Source organism: Stegodyphus dumicola, chromosome 8 (assembly GCF_044657685.1).
Source record: "Stegodyphus dumicola isolate Sdum_Otavi_A_Nest chromosome 8, ASM4465768v1".
Taxonomy (NCBI): Eukaryota; Metazoa; Arthropoda; class Arachnida; order Araneae; family Eresidae; genus Stegodyphus; species Stegodyphus dumicola.
This window is the reverse complement of record NC_140775.1, coordinates 42,747,231-42,765,771: the sequence shown is the minus strand read 5'-3', so window position 1 is coordinate 42,765,771 and position 18,541 is coordinate 42,747,231. Positions and strand designations below refer to the sequence as shown.

Genomic DNA, 18,541 nt, shown 5'->3' with positions numbered 1-18,541 from the left:
CTTCCATTTTCTCGTCTCATACGAGTCAATACACTACGTAAATAATGATATAAAGTTATGAAGTACACAATTAATTAATAACAATAGTTTTAATACTCATTATATGTATGCACATTATTAGCAACCAATTTTCACTATCACACACAGTGAAATATCTGAGCCACAACCTCTGAAAATGATCAATATTTCTTAACACAAAAAAAGGAGCACTTCTTCAAGCAATCACTTCCCAGAAGATAAAAATTATCTGAAACTGCAGATGATGGTTGTCTTACAGATGTTTCACCGTACATTTATATCTCTGCATGTGTTTTCAGTACCTGTAATTTATAGTGTGATTTCTAGCCAAAAAATATTAATTCCAAAATGTATGCCAAATGATAGAGATGCAACAGTTGTTCACATTCACTACTAATACCCAACAGTAATCACAGGCATAAGCATTTCTTGCTTGTTTTTAATCAATGTAAGTATACACAGAGAGAGAGTGAGAACAAAACCAGAGGTGAAAACCGACACTCCAGAACTTTAAATTCTCAAACACTCGGATTCAGACACTTTTTCTTATATACTGCTTATTGATAAATTAGAAGTTCAAGGATATGAGACGTTAGAAAATACTCTACTGATCTTTGTACATTGATTACATTTCTCTGATCAAATATTGCCATCAAATATTCCCCCATTCTGCTTCACCTCCCCCTTCTAAGCAGTAAAATATAATCGTGTTTATTAGTCCAAAAGGGCTTTATCCCTGAAGGACTATTATTTTCGTTTTGCGTTGAAAACATTAGAAGGATGTACCATTTTTCAAATTGTTGCCACCAAATATTATTGCCCTGTATTATATTTGAAGAAATTAAATAATGAATAATCTGCATAAATGTATGCATGCTTCTTGCACTGTTATAAAACAATGGTACCTACAGCCATGCAATTTTGAAGGACGTAATCCTACTGTGAATATGGGCATCTGAAAGCCCAAATGTGAAATTTGTTTTATTATCGATTTCATATTTTGTAAAACTTTAACGAATTTTTGATTAACAAACTCAATGATTTAAAAGCAAGCAATGGCAACACTGTGTGTGTGGGGGGGGGGACCTTTTTATCTTCAGCGTACGGAACTGTGTATTGGAAATTCTAAAGATATGCTCATTTTAAAATTATTCTGAAACACTGCTGTTGATCTGAATTTTATGGTTTAAGTGCAAAGAACATGATATTTAATAAATAAAGGTACCACCAAAACGTTAAAAAACACTTTTTTGGAAATCTGAAAACTTTCAGAATTTTTCCCTGTGATTTATTTTTTTTTTTTCTTTTTATTGTTTTGCAAAACATTTTTAAAATTTCAGTTATCCCTGAAATAGTAAATTACATTGCACAGTACAGAAACAGTATTTCTCATTCACACTTTGTTATGCCAGAGTCCCATTTTCATATTTTAATGTTTGTAACGTGTTATGATGCCCACTTTATTAATTAAAAACTTGAATCTATTTACACGTTACACAAATATCCTATCTTTTATTATTTTCACAACTACCCACAATAAGTTTTCAAGCATATTACCTATGGATAGAGAAGCATTATTATATTTGCTAGCAGATTTAAGTTTTGCCATTTGGTTACAGTAATACAGAGTGATCAGCGAATAAGCCCTAATTTCAAAATTAAATATCTCTACAACAAAGATCGATAGAATTATGCGGTAAACTGTACGTTTATTAGCAAAACTGTAAAAATGGTATACAAAAGTTTAGTACATTTAGTTACGAAAATCGTTAACAGATGGCGCTCTATGCTGAAAACTCTTTCTCTGAAAGGAGTCTAAAAAAAATAAATAAAATAAAGTGAAGCAGCCTTTGCAATCAAAATAAAATTTTTTCAAAATGTTCACCGTTCGAAACAATGAGGTGGCATAAACGATTAATGAAATTTGGCATCACGTCTTGCAATGTCTCAACGGAAATGGAATCACATGCAACACCAATCAACAATTCAAGCTCATCTAGAGTAGAGGGATTGTTTCAATAGAAGGTGTCTTTCAATGCATCCCACAGAAAGAAGTCACAAGGACTCAGATCAGGAGAATATAGAGGCCAAGCTATTCCAGTGTCAGTAAATTGCGGATATTCTAACGCAATTACTCTATTCCCAAAATATTCCCGAAGAAAGCGAAAAACTTCATCTGTTCGATGTGGTCGAGCCCCATCTTGCATGAACCAGCCGATACCTGGTCGATCCTCCAATGCCAGTTGAGTGCTGACAAATTGTTCCAAAATTGGAACGTAACGTTCAGTAGTTAGCGTTTCTCATACGAAAAAGGGTTCGATAATGCCTCTGGCGCATACGGCCGCCCATGCAGTAACTTTAGGCAAATGCAGTGCTTTCTCTTCATATAAATGAGGATTTTCAGAACCTAAAATCTTCAGTTTTGTTTATTAACGATTCCATTCAAATGAAAATGTGCCTCATCTGTGAACCAGATGCAGCTCACATCAAATCTGTTGTAGTCGATCATTGTTAGAATCTGATTCGCAGAGTCAACCCTTTGTTGCACAGCTTTCATGGGTATGGCCTGATGATTTTGGATTTTGTATGGAAACAGCCGTAGGCTACTTTTTAATATTTTTTGCATGCTCATGTACTTCAAACCTGTCTCAGATGCAATCCTTCGGATGCTTTTCCTAGGATTTTGCTGAACAATTCCAGAAACTTTGACTGCATTTTCAAGAGTGATTACAGTTTTGCCTAGGCCCAACATTTCCCTTTCGATCATCAGCCACGCTGCCAGTCCTTTCGAATTTCGTGAAGAGCATGCGAATGGTTTTCGCATCGGGCAAGACTGGAACATTTAATCGGTTTTGAAAACTGCAACGTTTTGCAGTAGGACTGTGCTCTAATCGGTGAAATTCCAGAACAAAAAAAAACACGTTGTTCAAAGGAATACATTATTTCATTTTCTACTCTAGCCTCTTTTCACTAGCCAACAGTTGTACTGGTCTCTTTCGACTTTGAAGCGCATTTTAAATACATTGATTGATAGGTCATTGCGATTAGAGCGCCATCTGTTAAAGATTTTCGTAACTAAATTTTCTAAACTTTTGTACACCATTTTTACAGTTTTGCTAATAAACGTAGAGTTTACCGCATAATTCTATTGATCTTTGCTGTAGAGATATTTAATTTTGAAATCAGGGCTTATTCGGTGATCACCCTGTACATACAGAATGTTGTTTCATTTAAATACTATTCCTCAGGGGGCTCACTTTTGTGAGTACGGGTGTGGTAATCCCGAGGTACCCTAGCCCTTCAGGGGGTCATCTTCTTGGTGAGACAGGTGTCACGATCCTGGAGCCCCAGTGATCTATCCTCTTTTCCGTCTCCTCTCCTCTTGGCTGGAACTTTTTACCTTCCCTTCTCCCTTGTGGTTTCTCTCAATGGAGTTTGGGGCTCGTCGCGAGAGACTGGAACAGACCTTGTCTCTAGTTTTCGAGTGGCGAGAAAACTGCCCACGTGTTTGCCGTGCGTGGAGACCCATGTCGATGGAAAGGAGAGTCCTGTAGTTGAGGGGCGAGGTACTGTCCCCAACACACTGCTTTGGCCTCTGCTTCAGCTAAACGGGAGGCACCTTAGTCGTCCTCACGGGTGTCAATCGGCTGGTCACTAGTCCTTGTGTCAGTGGCTTGGGGTCAAGCTATCGGGAGTACCTGGTTTTGGGAAAGCCGACTGTGGGGCTTCAGTTTGCGTATAGGTCCGGCTAGCCCTAACACAGGAATCTGTGTTCCCTTGTTGGGCTCCGTGGTGGGCGGGACCGTCGGACCCGAATCTTATATTTTTCAATCATGGCTTCCTTATTCATTCTAAAAAAACCTGACTCAAAAGACACCAACCAAGATATTGAAATTGTTGATAAATCAATTTAACAAGAAGACCCGTACCGATGAAAATGACAAAGATACTGAAATTATTGACAAATCCAGTACCAAGAAGATCCGAACCGACGCAAATGCCAAAGAATCTACTGATAGTCCGCGCTTCCTTGTTATCTCTAGTCCTTCTGGCGAACTGCAAAAGATGTCTCCTTTTCTCGTAAACAAATATATACATTCATGTATAGGTGAGCCAAGGAACATAAAGCGTCTCCGATCAGGAGACCTGCTTATTGATACCATGTCGGCCACCCAGTCTGCTTCTCTTTCCCGACAAGCCAAATTTGGAGAAATATCTATAACTGTGTCAGCGCACAAAACACTTAATTTTTGTAGAGGTGTGATCTCAGAGATCGACCTTCTGTGTGTTTCAGAAGAAGAGTTCGTCTCCGAGTTAGCTGACCAAAATGTCTATGGTGCTAGGCGAATCAAGATGCGAAAGGAAGGTAAGTTGATCGATACAAAACACGTTATCCTTACCTTCAACACGCCTGATCTGCCTAAGAATATTAAGGCAGGATATCTAAATCTTCTTGTAAGACCTTATATTCCTAACCCTATGCGATGTTTCCAGTGCCAGTGTTTCGGCCATTCTAAGATGACTTGTCGTGGCAGCCTCACCCGATGCTCACAGATTGGCCACGATTCTGAAAATTGTACCGCTGCGCCTTTGTGTATAAATTGCAAGGGTCAGCACCCAGCATTTTCACGCCTGTGCCCAAAATGCAAATCCGAAAAAGAAGTGCAGACTGCAAAAGTTACCAGGAACATCTCGTATGCTGAAGCCAGAAAACTAGTTCAAAGCACACAGCTCCAATCAAACAAATCTTATGCCAGTGCAGTTAAAACAACACGTAGCATTGTCACCCAAACATCAATAGGCACGCAGACTGTACCAAATAAAACCCAACCGACTACATCCACCAAGAAAAAGGAAAATACAACTCATTTAATACACACACACAAAAAAAAAAAAAAAAAAAAAAAAGAAACAGTCATTCAAAGTAAACCTAAAACTGAAAGTCACAAAATAATTAATAAAAATAGAAGTCCTAGCAATAGCTCTCTTGACGATATGATTTCTGAATCTGCAGATTCAGACAATATGGAAGTAGAAGAGGGTCTAGAAGTTCCCAGGCATATACTTCCACGAAAAACAAAAACCATTCATAATGGCCACCCTCATCTCATGGAACTGTCGCGGTTTCCACCGAAATTTGCTTGACATCAAATCTATCATAAATGCGTATCATCCTGTGTGCTTAGCAATACAGGAAACAAATCTGAAACCAGAACAGCATGCAAAACTTTGGAGGTTTTCTTTCGTCAGGAAGGATAACCTTGCAGGTGAACGTGCCAGTGGAAATGTAGGTCTCCTCACCTCCTCAAATGTACTTTCTTTGACGACATCCCTCCAAGTTGTCGCTACTCAAATAAATTTTGATATTGTTGTTTCATTTGTTTCTTTGTATTTGCCTCCAAATGAGCACATTTATCAGCAAGATTTAAATAATCTTATAAAGCAGCTGCCTGAGCCTTTTATCATAATAGGAGATTTTAACGGCCATAGTGAGCTCTGGGGTAGTAAAGATACAAATTCTCGAGGAAGACAAATTGAGCAGATGATCGAAGATCATAGCCTTTGTCTCCTGAATAATGGGCAGGATACTTACTTCCATGAGCCTTCAAGGACATTCCACGCTCTCGACCTTGCCATCTGTTCACCATCTCTGTTGCCATTTTGCACCTTTAGTGTCGGAAATGATCTGTACAACAGCGATCATTATCCCATTTTTGTGTCTCTTGCACGAAGACGAGCAAACCCCATGTCGAGACTCCCTCGGTTTATACTGGACAGGGCAGACTGGGAACTTTTCTCTTCCGTTGCAGAGCTCACAGAGAAAATGGTAGAAGATGTGCATATCGATTACGCTGTTAAAGCTGTTACTAATACTATTATTCAGGCAGCTATGCTTTCGATTCCTAGAACATCAGGAAAAATACTAAAATATTCGAAACTGTGACTGTCATGAAGCACTGAGAAAACAGAAAAAAGTATGGGGTATTTTTCGTAGATATCCTACTCTGCGAAACCTCATAGCATTTAAAAGAGCCAGAGCAAATGCACGAAAAGTAAGAAGGCAGAGCCAAAGGAATTCTTGGATTTCATATGTGTCGTCAATAACATCCTCTACGCCTAGTAAGCGGGTTTGGGAAAGAGTTCGAAAAGCATGCGGAATATATAAAGACCACTCACTTTCCTTTTTGGAAAAAGATGGCCGAGTGATTAGCTCCATAGAAGAAATTGCAAATACTATTGGTGAGACATTTGCTGTTGTTTCTTCCAGCAGAAACTATTCACCTGCATTTCTCTCTATCAAACAGCACTCTGAAATAAATCCCATCGCATTCAACTCTTCCAAATCTGAGCCTTATAATAAAGACTTTACAATTTTTGAATTAAGGAGAGCTTTGTTGCAGACACATAGGTCTTCTCCAGGTCCTGATGGCGTGTATTATGAAATGCTGTAGCATCTGTCCTATAAGTCACTGACTGCCCTTCTCACTCTTTACAATAGGGTGTGGAAGGAGCGTACCTTTCCCAGTGCATGGAGGAGAGTTGTTGTCATTCCTATTGCTAAGCCAGGGAAAGATCCAAGGAATCCCTCAAACTATTGACCAATTGCCCTTACCAGTTGTGTTTGCAAACTGTTTGAAAAGAATAATATTATATCGCCTTATCAAAGCGGTTTTCGAAAGGGAAGAACGACTGTAGATAATATGCTTCTTTTAGAGACATCTATTCGAAAAGCCTTTGTCAGAAGAAGTCACCTTGTCTCAATATTCTTTGACATTGAGAAAGCTTACGATAAGGCGTGGAGATACGGCATACTTCGGGATCTTCACCAGAGTGGCTTGCGCGGCAACCTACCAATTTTCATTCAGAATTTCTTGAACGCTAGAACTTTTCAAGTAAGAATTGGCTCTGTTTTGTCAGATGTTTTTGAACAGGAAGAGGGTGTGTCTCAAGGCTGTGTGCTTAGTGTAACTCTGTTCAGCCTAAAAATAAATTCTGTATTAAAACAACTAAATCCCACCATTTCAGGATCTTTATATGTTGATGATCTACAAATTAGCTGTCGGGGTGCGGATATGAGACATGTAGAGAGGCAGCACCAGATCGCTTTGAACAGGATCCAGGAATGGGCAAAAAGACAAGGATTTAAGTTTTCAAAACAGAAGACTGTGTGCGTGCATTTTTGTAAAAAGTGAGGTCTCCATCCTGAGCCTGAATTATACCTCAATGGGTCTGTAATTCCAGTTGCACATGAAGTAAAATTTTTAGGGGTGATGTTTGACCGAAAATTGACTTTTCTTCCTCATGTCTTTAACTTGAGAAAAAAATGTACCAAAGTTTTAAATATTCTAAAAGCCCTGGCGAACACCTCCTGGGGTGCAGAGCACCGCTCCATGCTTCGCATTTACAGAGCTCTAATTCGCTCTAGACTGGACTATGGCTCAGTTGTTTATGGATCCGCCCGGTCATCAGTATTGTTAAATCTGGATCCCGTTCATCATCAAGCTCTGCGGATCTGTTCAGGAGCTTTCAAGACTTCTCCTGTCCAGAGCCTGTATGTTGACTCTAATGAACCATCACTTTATCTGAGGCGTGAACAATTGTCCCTTTTGCAAGATTTTAATATTCTATCCCAACCTGAACATCCCAATAAGCTGTGCTTACTTGATGATGTGTGTAACGCGTTATTTGAAACACGTCCATCCTGTGTTCCTACTTTTCCTTTAAGAGTTCGCCCTGTCATTGAGGAACTTTCCCTCTCTGATATGCACCCCCAAGCAGTACAGAATTTTGAAATCCTACCTTGGGAAAATGCAGCTTCTTGATGTTTTTAAGTATCATGTGAAGGCAAGCACTAACGAGATTATTTACAGACAACTCTTCGCTGAGCACAGGGACAAATACAGCAGTTATCTTCCAGTCTATACAGATGGATCCAAGTCAAAAGATCATGTCGGGATGGCATTTGTAATTGAAGACCACATGGAGGGCAGACGCTCGCACCATGCTTTCTCTGTCTTAACATCCGAACTAACTGCGATATATTATAGTCTTTTGTATATCTCAAGGCTCTGCTACAAAAAGTTTATAGTTTATACAGATTCACATAGTGCTCTTAAATCATTAGAAGCTTTTCCTAATACTCAAAATCCAGTAATAGTGGATATTCTCAAATTACATATAAACTTAATGAATCGTGGATATGAAATCCTGTACTGCTGGGTTCCCGGGCATGTGGGAATAAAAGGGAATGAGCTGGCAGATATCACAGCAAAATGTGCTGTTGAACTGTCCAGTCGTCTCATCCCTTTTGCAGACATCTGTTGTGTTGTGAAACAGAAGATTCGAAAAAAAAATGGCAGCAACTTTGGGATATTCAGCTTCAAAATACATTAAGACATGTAAAACCTAGAATTGAGCACTGGGAATTAACCAAAAATCGTAAGGAGGAAGTTCTTTTGACTCGCCTCAGAATTGGTCACACTAGAGTGACACATAGGTACCTTTTAAAAGCTGAAAATGAGCCTGTTTGTTTTAACTGTAATGTTTGTTTATCTGTTCGTCATATTTTAATTGAGTGTCCATGTTTTAATAGGCTTCGCCAGAAATATTTTAATAGCTGTGACTTGCCTCTCGACCGTTTAATCGGAAGAGAGGCCAACTGTGGTTTGTTTTATTATTTGAAAGAGACTGGCTTTTATTACCAAATGTAATTTGTTTTGAAGACTGTGTCTTGAATTTTAATATGTCCTTTTAATTTGTTATTATATGAATTCATCCTCTGGATTTGGTACATTTGTCTACTTGTTTATTTATTGAATTTTAATGTCATCAACTGTAATCATCCCATCTTGTGTTTGGCGCACTATAATCATCTTTGGTTTTTGCACCATAATCTCTCACTCACTCACTCATTTAAATACTAAAAATAGACAGCTTTGTAATATTTTTATTGATGAATACATAAAACTGACAAATAAATTTTAAACTAAATTCACAGGGAGAAAAAATTTCTTAAACTAAAAATTAACTTGTATTACAATACAGAAAATGACTTTTTTTTAATAAAGAATAAAAACTAATAACATACTGAGAGTAAATAAGTATTCAGGATAATAATTCTCAAACACTCGGCTTCAACTAACTGAAAAACACACAAACGGCACATTTACATAGCCTCATAATTCATTTGCAAACTACTCACAAGTTCATTGCCAAAAAAAAAAATTATTCATTTGAAATCAAAAAGAATTTTTTACCAAGTATCAAAAGAAAATTGTTATAGATCATGAGTTTTTGAAAAACTGCTATAAAAATCTTAAATAATTAGATAGGCACTGCAAATTAAGCACTGCAATAACTGAACAGTCCTTGAGTAATCAGAGCATAACAACATTAATCCAGTTTAATACAGTAGCTATACAACATATTTCGTTATACAAAAAATTCCTTTTGAAAAACAGATTAACTGCTTTTTGAAAAATGATTATCCATATTTAGAATATAAATAACATAAACTTTAAGCAGAGTTTGCTATATTTAAATAATAAAAAAAAATATTTACACATTGAATGTTTGTTCTCAACAATAAAAGATTACCTTTATCAAATATCAGTTATTTCCATTAATAATTAACACAGACTATAGCAATCCAAATAATAAACCTCATAAAAATATGAGTTTTTAATAAATACGTCTGACTTAAAATTTGTCAGGATAACATCTTGCATTAAAAAAGCAATAACAAGTGAAAATTCTATAAAGAATACCAAACAAAATATGCCATTAAAATTCATTCAAATAAATGAATTACATGCTATGAAGGATACGAAAGCTACAACAACATTAAATTCTTAATGGAATGTACATAGGTATTAGTGTACAAATGGAATTAACAACATAGCACAAATTAGTTATGTCTTAAAATGCAGAGTAATTGCTACCACCAATCATGCTATTCATTCCATGGCTCTGATAACCACCATTTCCAGCTCCACTATAGAAACCTAATAAAAAATACAGTAAAATCACATACGAAAAGTAAAGAGCTTTAATTAAAATTTATGGAGAAACATATAAAAATTTATTGTCCTTCATATTATTAGTTTAATCTAAGTGCATTCATTTACTTAACATTTTATGGACTATGAAGTTAGAAGGTGAGTTCAAAAAAATTCATTAATATTTAGTAACTGTTAGAGTAATTTTATTTCTGGACTCATTCTTAATGTCAAAATATAGGGTTGGCAACTAAGTAACTGTGGATTTTATTTTTAGAAAATCAAAGACAATTTTTTCAAGGAACTAAATAACTTTATTCTGTAATGTATTGCCCATTTTGATCAATGACCTTTTGCCATCTTTCAGGCAGCATCATAATCCCACGTTCATAAAACTTCTGGTTTTTATTAGCAAAAAACTGAATCAGGTACGATTTGACATCATCATCATTATTGAAATTTTTACTATTCAAGGAGTTTTGTAAAGATCGAAACAAAAAGTAATCAGATGGTGCAAGGTAAGGACTATATGGTGGATGTGGCAAAACATCCCAACCAAGCTCCAATATTTTTTGCCTAATGACCAAAGATGTGTGCGACCTTGTATTGTCATGATAGAATACAATACCTTTCCGATTTGTCAATTCGAGCCACTTTTCTTCAACTGCATTGTTTAATTTCGTTAGTTGTTCACAGAATTGATCATTCGGTTGGGTGGTAAGAGATCAAAGTAGACAATTCCTTTGTAATCCCAACAAACTGATAATAAAACCTTCTTTTGATGAATATCAGCTGGTTCACCTAGCCTGCTCCACGATCTTTTCCGCTTGATATTGTTGTAAACAACCCATTTTTCATCACTAGTTATCAGTCGTTTTAAAAATAGATCATTTTCATTACGTTTCTTTAGCAAATCGCAGTTGTTAATGCGTTGTGTTAAATGGATTTCGTTCAGTTCGTGAGGAACCCACGTATCGAGTTTTTGAACACAGCCAAGTTGTTTTAAGTGATTTTCAATGCATGTATGTGATATCTCACGTGTTGTACTGTGACGATCCGAATCGATTATTGCTTTGATTAGGTCGCCATCAACTTTAACTGGACGACCAGAGCGTTTTTCATCTTTGAGTGAAAAATCACCAGAACGAAATTTGGCAAACCAATTTTGACACTGCCATTCTTTTTAAGGCTTCATCACCATAAACAGCACATAACTTTTTATGAGCTTGCAATGCGTTTTTCCCTTTGCGGAAATAAAAAACAAAATATGACAAAAATGTTCCTTTTGATTTTCCATTTTTCAACAAACGCCAAACGAAAACTACGCAACCGAGCAAAAAAACTTTTTTTACTGATTGACAGCTGAATTGCCAACTATTAAACAACAAAATGTGTTTTACATTTGTACTACGTCTGCTACCCTAAAAATTCAACTGAAGCCATCTATGACTGAAATCCGCAATTACTTAGTTGCCAACAGAAAACTCACAAAATGCTAAACACAAGATAAGTGAAAATTCCAGACAGCTGAACATACAAGAAATGCAATTCATGGTAGAAGAGCCAAAGGAATGGAAAGAAGAAATTTTCAGTCTAAAATTATAAAAACAATCAATCATCTTAATTGTTATCAGCTTGAATAAAATAGTACATAAAATTAAAAAAAAAAAAAAAAAAAAAAAAGTATAGTTCAAAAGGAATGTAAGAAGAAATTTTCAGTCTAAAATTATAAAAACAATCAATCATCTTAATTGTTATCAGCTTGAATAAAATAGTACATAAAATTAAAAAAAAAAAAAAAAAAAAAAAAAAGTATAGTTCAGACTTTGGTTTTCACATTTTTGTAGGCCTTAAATGTATGAAAGTAAAACACATCCAATTATGAAATCTCGTACAGTTGGTAGAGACTGCACCAATCAACCCAGCAAATTTTGAAACAACTAATAATTCTTCATTTAATTAGATGCTGAAGAGATACAATTTACGGATACAGCATATAAAAAATTTAAATCACTTGTCATAATTTTCATAATGCATTGCCACTGTGTTATTGCTAACATACACCCACCCACCTGATCACGAAGTGATCTTATGATCAAAAAGGGGTAAAACATTGCCACTGTATCTGTTTACAAAAAGTTGCATATTGAGTCCATTAATGCACACTTTTTTAGATGCCAGAATACTGTAATTTTCAAAATACTTCATGCTGTTTTCCAGGCAGCACGTCACAAATTTTGATCCATTTTTCAAAATGCAAGGGAAAACAGATAGATAGCTGTTAACTTACATCCTCAGTTACAAAAACTTTTCCAGCTTATTAAGAACTGATCAGGCTTACCAAAGGCAAAGATCAAGAGAGATTGAGTGGTGATATCAAGCTTTAATAGATTATCAGCTCTAAATGACAAAGTTTGGAGACATACTATATATGCTTTTTAATCTTTATTTACCAACTTTTTTGGATGTGTGTGTGTGTGGGGGGGGTTAAAATTTTAATCTTCCTTACTTGAGCTTTCCCATTAGTTGAATGGCAGATAGTTCTGAGCTTTTAGAATATTTATAAAAGATAAAATTAATTTTTGGTACTTTTCCATTTTGCCTGCGCAAATCTCGCCAAGCAGACTTTATTGTCGACATGATACAGTATACACATAAAAAATGTTAACAAATGTTAGTTCTAAAAATTGTTTATTTTGAGGGCATAGACATTTTAATATCGTTTACAATTTTATAAAAAAGCCAATAAATTTGTAAAAAGACATTAATTTAAGAATTTACTATGCTTTCATGGTTCAACATCCTGATTCGTCGGTTCGTATCACGTGACCCTAAGTGATCTCATCTCACGTAAACTACGCTACAAAAATCTAATTCTCTCAGTAATTATCTGCATTAATTTGAAGTTAAATCTTAATTTGTAATACAAGTTTAAAATGCAAGAATTATTTCAATTTGTATGAATAGCTTACTCAGAAATTATGTAAAACCACAGTGCTTTACTTCGCTAGTGCATTTTCATTAGAATTGATGAATTTAACCCCTGACTTTGCCTTTTCCATATGTTCGCCTTCAAATGAGCGGTATGATTTGTAACAGCTTTAAATAGTATTAAAATCTTGTAGTTTAAATAATTTAAATAGATGAACATTAAGTTATTTGTGAATGGCAATATTTGAAACCAGACTCAAGTGCCACGTGCGACTCTCGCACGAAGAATGTAATTTATTTTTAAATGTTAGAATATGTTTTCTCTTCTTGTTTGTATGTCGCCATTTTTGAGTGTTAAATAAAAGTTATTGCTGTGTTCCATCATTGGAGTTGCTTATTATCGCCAAAGAAGCATCACAGTCATAATTATTTTGGAGGCACCGACCAAGATCGAATAATCGTGCGTATTTTTATTTTATTAGTTCATCACTGAACATAATACTAGTGATACCAGATTATTACTTAATGTTTATATAGAATTGCTTTATTAGTTCATCACTGAACGCAATATTAGTGATACCAGATTATTACTTTTCCTGTTAATAATAAATTGTCTTATTTTATTACCGCATTTGATATTATATTTAATATTCATTTTAGTTGTGCAGACGGTAGATATATATATTGCTCCATGTTATTATTCTTATTTTAATCACAATTAATGTGGTAGAGAGAATGAACTTCATATAATTTAAATATTTCATTTTTGAGGTATACGTACTTAACAAAGTGCATTTAATTTCGTGATTCCTGACTGCATTAATTAATTAAAGTAATTGAATTGAGCTATTTTGAGGAAATATAAAGAAAACAGTGTTCGTTAATTTTAAACATAGAAACAATGTCTTACTTAGGAAGAGCTCGTAAGGAAGATTTGCAAAATCTCGCGGCTGAACTGGGAGTTCATGTGACTGCAGATTTGAAAATAGTCGATTTAAAACAGAAAATTGTTGAAAGTAGAGATTATGATGAAGTATTCGTCAAAGGAGTCTTAGACACAATAATAGAAGAACGGAAAGTGAGGGAGGAAAGGGAAGAACGGAAAGAGAGGGAGGAAAGAGAAGAACGGAAAGAGAGGGAGGAAAGGGAAAGAGAAGAACGTAGGAGACAGGAAGAAGCGGAAGAGCGGAGAAGGAGAGAACAGTATGAATTAGAGAGATTAAGACTTGAAGCAGAGACAAAGTCTCAAAATACCGGACAGATCCGGCCGAAAACGGAGCTGCGTCACCTTATGCAGAAATTCGATGACAAGAAAGGAGATATCAGTCTATATTTGCTATTGTTTGAAAGGCAAGCAGAATGGGCTAAAATTGATAAAGAAGAATTTGTATCTCATTTACTAGGACTACTTCCTTACGAAGTAACCCAGTTAATAGCTAGAGAACCCTCCGATAAAGCTAAAGACTATGAACACGTGAAGAATTTATTGTTAAGACGGTTTAAACTAAGCCCGGAAAAGTTTAGGCAGAAATTTATGAAACATCAAAAGAGTACCGAATCCACATGGGTGGATTTCAATTATGAAATAGAAAATTATTGCAAGGAATGGGTGACTGGTCTAGGAGTTAAGACTTTTGATCAGTTGCTAGATTTGATGGTGATTGACCAACTTAAGCGTCGAGTTCCTCCTGAAATTCGAGATCATTTTCTTGATGAGTGGGTAGAGATGATTTCATCTAAAAAATTAGCTGAAAAACTTGATGCCTATGAAAACGTTTGCGGAAACTTTAAAAAAAAGCCTGTAGTGGATAGGCAGAAAGAAAGATACAATGTACTAACTCAAGGTAAATTGAGTTCAGATAATAAAAATAAAACTGAAAACAAAATGTCATCAGGATTTAATACGCAAAGCTTGTTTCATAGACCTAGAAGTCCACGTCCAGATGATAAATATGAAAAACGAAAGACGCCACAATGCTATCAGTGTGGGTCCTATGAACATTTAAGGCCCCAATGTCCAAAACTTAAGAATAGTACTGAATCTCCTGCTAATCTTAACAGAATTAGTGCAAAACCAGAGGATAAATTTCTATTACCTTATACTAGTATGGGTTACGTAAATGGTCATAAAATTCCTATATTAAGGGATTCAGGTGCTGGTGAGCCTTCAAGTGAGCGGTATGATTTGTAACAGCTTTAAATAGTATTAAAATCTTGTAGTTTAAATAATTTAAATAGATGAACATTAAGTTATTTGTGAATGGCAATATTTGAAACCAGACTCGAGTGCCACGTGCGACTCTCGCACGAAGAATGTAATTTATTTTTAAATGTTAGAATATGTTTTCTCTTCTTGTTTGTATGTCGCCATTTTTGAGTGTTAAATAAAAGTTATTGCTGTGTTCCATCATTGGAGTTGCTTATTATCGCCAAAGAAGCATCACAGTCATAATTATTTTGGAGGCACCGACCAAGATCGAATAATCGTGCGTATTTTTATTTTATTAGTTCATCACTGAACATAATATTAGTGATACCAGATTATTACTTAATGTTTATATAGAATTGCTTTATTATTGATATAGTTTGTCGCAAATACATCACGCCGGAAATGCTGACAGGTGAAAATGTGTGGGTGCAACAGCCATTAGACTTGAATCCAACCTGTTTACCATTGGCTGAGATCGAACTAAATTGCGATCTTGGCTGAGTAATAACTAAGGCTGCCATTATTAGAAATGAACTCGACAAAGGAAGGTATTTATTAGGCAATCGAACTTTTGCACTGTTGAATAAACAAGGAAAGGAGCCTGATAGTTGTCCTCACCAGGTTAATGCTGTCTCTACTAGAGCTCAAAGGAAAAGAGAAATAGCTGAAGAGAAGCTCTTGGAACCGATGAAGGAAGAAAATAAAGCATCCAGAGATGTTTTTGAAGAAGAAGATAATTTACCGGAACTAAATACGGAAGATGAAGCTCTCATGAAACTGGTAAAAATTGACTCAGAAGAAATTGCACAACTTCAGCTTGCTGATAAGGAACTGTCTAAAATCATCCAAGAAGTTAAAGAAGGTACATGCAAAAATGAGAACTATAGTCTGACAGGAAAAGAACTTTTAGTTAAAAAAACGACGGATAAAATGGGCTTTGAAAGACAGCTTGTCGTTATACCTGAAAAACTCAAGCCGTCAATTATAAAGATGTGCCACGAAGGAACTTCTGGTCATTTGGGTGTCAAAAAGACCAAAGACAGACTTGCTAGATATTTTTACTGGACGAGGTGTTACAAAGAAACTGAAGATTTTGTAAGAGCCTGTGATGCTTGTCAGCGCGCTGGAAAAGGAAATGACAAAAAGAAGGCTCCAATGACATTAGGACCAGTAATTTCTGAAATATTCACTAAAATAAATGCCGATGCCGTTGGTCCGCTACCTATTTCGAAGACTAAAAAAAAAAAAAATATTATTACAGCTCTATGTATGTCGTCCAAATATCCAGATGCTGTAGCGGTGACAGACATTTCTTCGCCATCTGTGATTGATGCTTTCTTACAGATTTTCAGTCGTATGGGTTTCCCAAAAGTGATCCAAACAGATCAGGGGACCTCTTTGGTCAGTGCTTTGACAGAGGAATTTTTGGAGCGTTTCGGCATTAAACATGTAAGAAGCTCTGTGTATCATCCGCAGAGTAATCCCGTTGAGCGATTCCATAGAACGCTAAAAAGGGTGTTAAGAGTCGTATGTATAGGAGCGACTTCGGATTGGGAGAATTATCTACCATCAGTTCTTTTTGCTCTCAGAACAGTCACACACGAAAGCACTGGTTTTACACCAGCAGAATTAGTTCATGGCAAAAACCTACGAACGCCAGTCACTTTACTTTATGAGCAGTGGCTAGAACCGATTGAAGAAAGTAATAATGTTGTCAGTTACGTTTTCGAACTTATTAATCAAATGAAGAAATGCCAAGAACTTGTCGTGGAAAACATGAAAGAAGCTCAATAACGGAGGAAAACATGGTACGATCGAAACGCAGTGAAAAGAGAATTTGCTAGAGGAGATTTAGTTCTTGTTTTATCAACGAATCGTCAAAATAAACTAGAAGTACAGTGGAAAGGACCTGGAAAAATAGAGCAGAAAATTTCAGAAACCAATTATATTGTAAGTTTCGAGGAACAAAATGAGCCAAATCAAGTATATCACATTAACATGCTTAAACCATATTACAAAAGACCAGAAATGATTAATATGATAACTGAAGTGGAAGGAGACTTAGAAATGGACATTCCTCGATTACCTTCCAATCCAAGTATATTAAATTTCTCGGACATCATAGAGGAGAATGAACTCGAGAAAAGGTTGAAATCCGAGCAAATAGAAGATTTACGAAAGATTTTATGGAAATATTCTGGTTGTTTTTCAAATAATCCTGGACTAACAAACTTAGTTTGTCACGATATTGAGCTATTAAATAACGAACCAATACAAATAAAGCCATACAGACTGTCACCCCGACAGACTGAAATTCTCAAAAAGGAAATACAGAAAATGCTCGATCTTAAAATTATAGAGCCGGGAGAATCGGACTATACATCTCCCATGATTTTGATAGAATCTTCATCAAAGGATCCTCGGCCTTGTATTGATTATCGTAAACTCAATGCTGTTACTAAAACTGAATACTATCCTTTGCCTAATATTGAAGAACGTATCGAAACTGTAGCAAAAGCAAAATATATTACCCTATTAGATTTATCTAGAGGCTACTGGCAAATTCCGTTAACAGAAAGAGCCCAAAGATATGCAACATTTGTAACTAGTTTTGGAAGTTACAGGCCTCTACGTTTACCCTTTGGATTAAAAAATGCCCCATATTTTTTTAGCAAAGTTATGACTAAAGTCCTGGTGAATGCGAAGGTTTCGCTGTACCATACCTGGATGACATTGCCATTTACTCAAACTGGGAAGAGCACCTTAAAAACTTAACTTCTGTTCTAGAAAGAATACAGAAAGCAAATTTACGACTAAAACCATCAAAATGTAAATTTGCACAAGATCAAGTGATATACCTAGGCCATGTTGTGGGACAAGGACAACGAACCCCGGATGAAGTAAAGATCCTGGCTGTAAAGGAGTATCCTACACCTAAAACCAAAACAGAAGTACGTGCTTTCTTAGGACTGGTAGGGTATTATCGCCAGTACATACCGAGATTTTCAGAAATTGCTTCACCCCTCACGGACGCTTTGAAGGGGGTAACAAAAAAAAAAAAAAAAAAAAAAAAAAAGGAAATATACAATGGTCTGAAATATGTGACAGAGCTTTTAAAAATTTAAAAGAGTTGCTATGCAAGAAACCAATTCTGTATGCTCCCGATTTTGATGAAAGGTTTATTATACAAACCGATGCCTCAGACAATGGCATGGGTATAGTACTATGCCAATTAGATGATGAACAACGTGAACATCCTATCTTGTATATAAGGAAAAAATTTAGTAAGTTTGAAAAGAATTATTGTACTACTGAAAAGGAGTGCGCTGCTATCATCTACGCTATCAAGAAACTGCATTTTTATCTGGATGGTCAGCAAGAATTC

The 18,541-nt window shown here is 35.9% G+C and overlaps 1 protein-coding gene across 2 annotated transcripts in view; it reads right to left on the bottom strand.

The window, feature by feature from the left end:
* Positions 1–8,947: 8,947 nt before the first annotated feature.
* LOC118184477 (heterogeneous nuclear ribonucleoprotein H-like) overlaps positions 8,948–18,541 on the bottom strand; it is a 135,856-nt gene continuing 126,262 nt past the window's right edge. The window contains exon 11 of one of the 2 annotated variants that reach the window (XM_035354151.2): positions 8,948–10,022. In XM_035354151.2, coding sequence (XP_035210042.1) covers positions 9,937–10,022 — 86 coding nt within the window. In that variant the 3' untranslated portion in view covers positions 8,948–9,936. Of the gene's footprint in view, positions 10,023–10,050; positions 11,610–18,541 lie in introns of those variants that run through there. The other variant, XM_035354152.2, reaches the window with a different exon arrangement.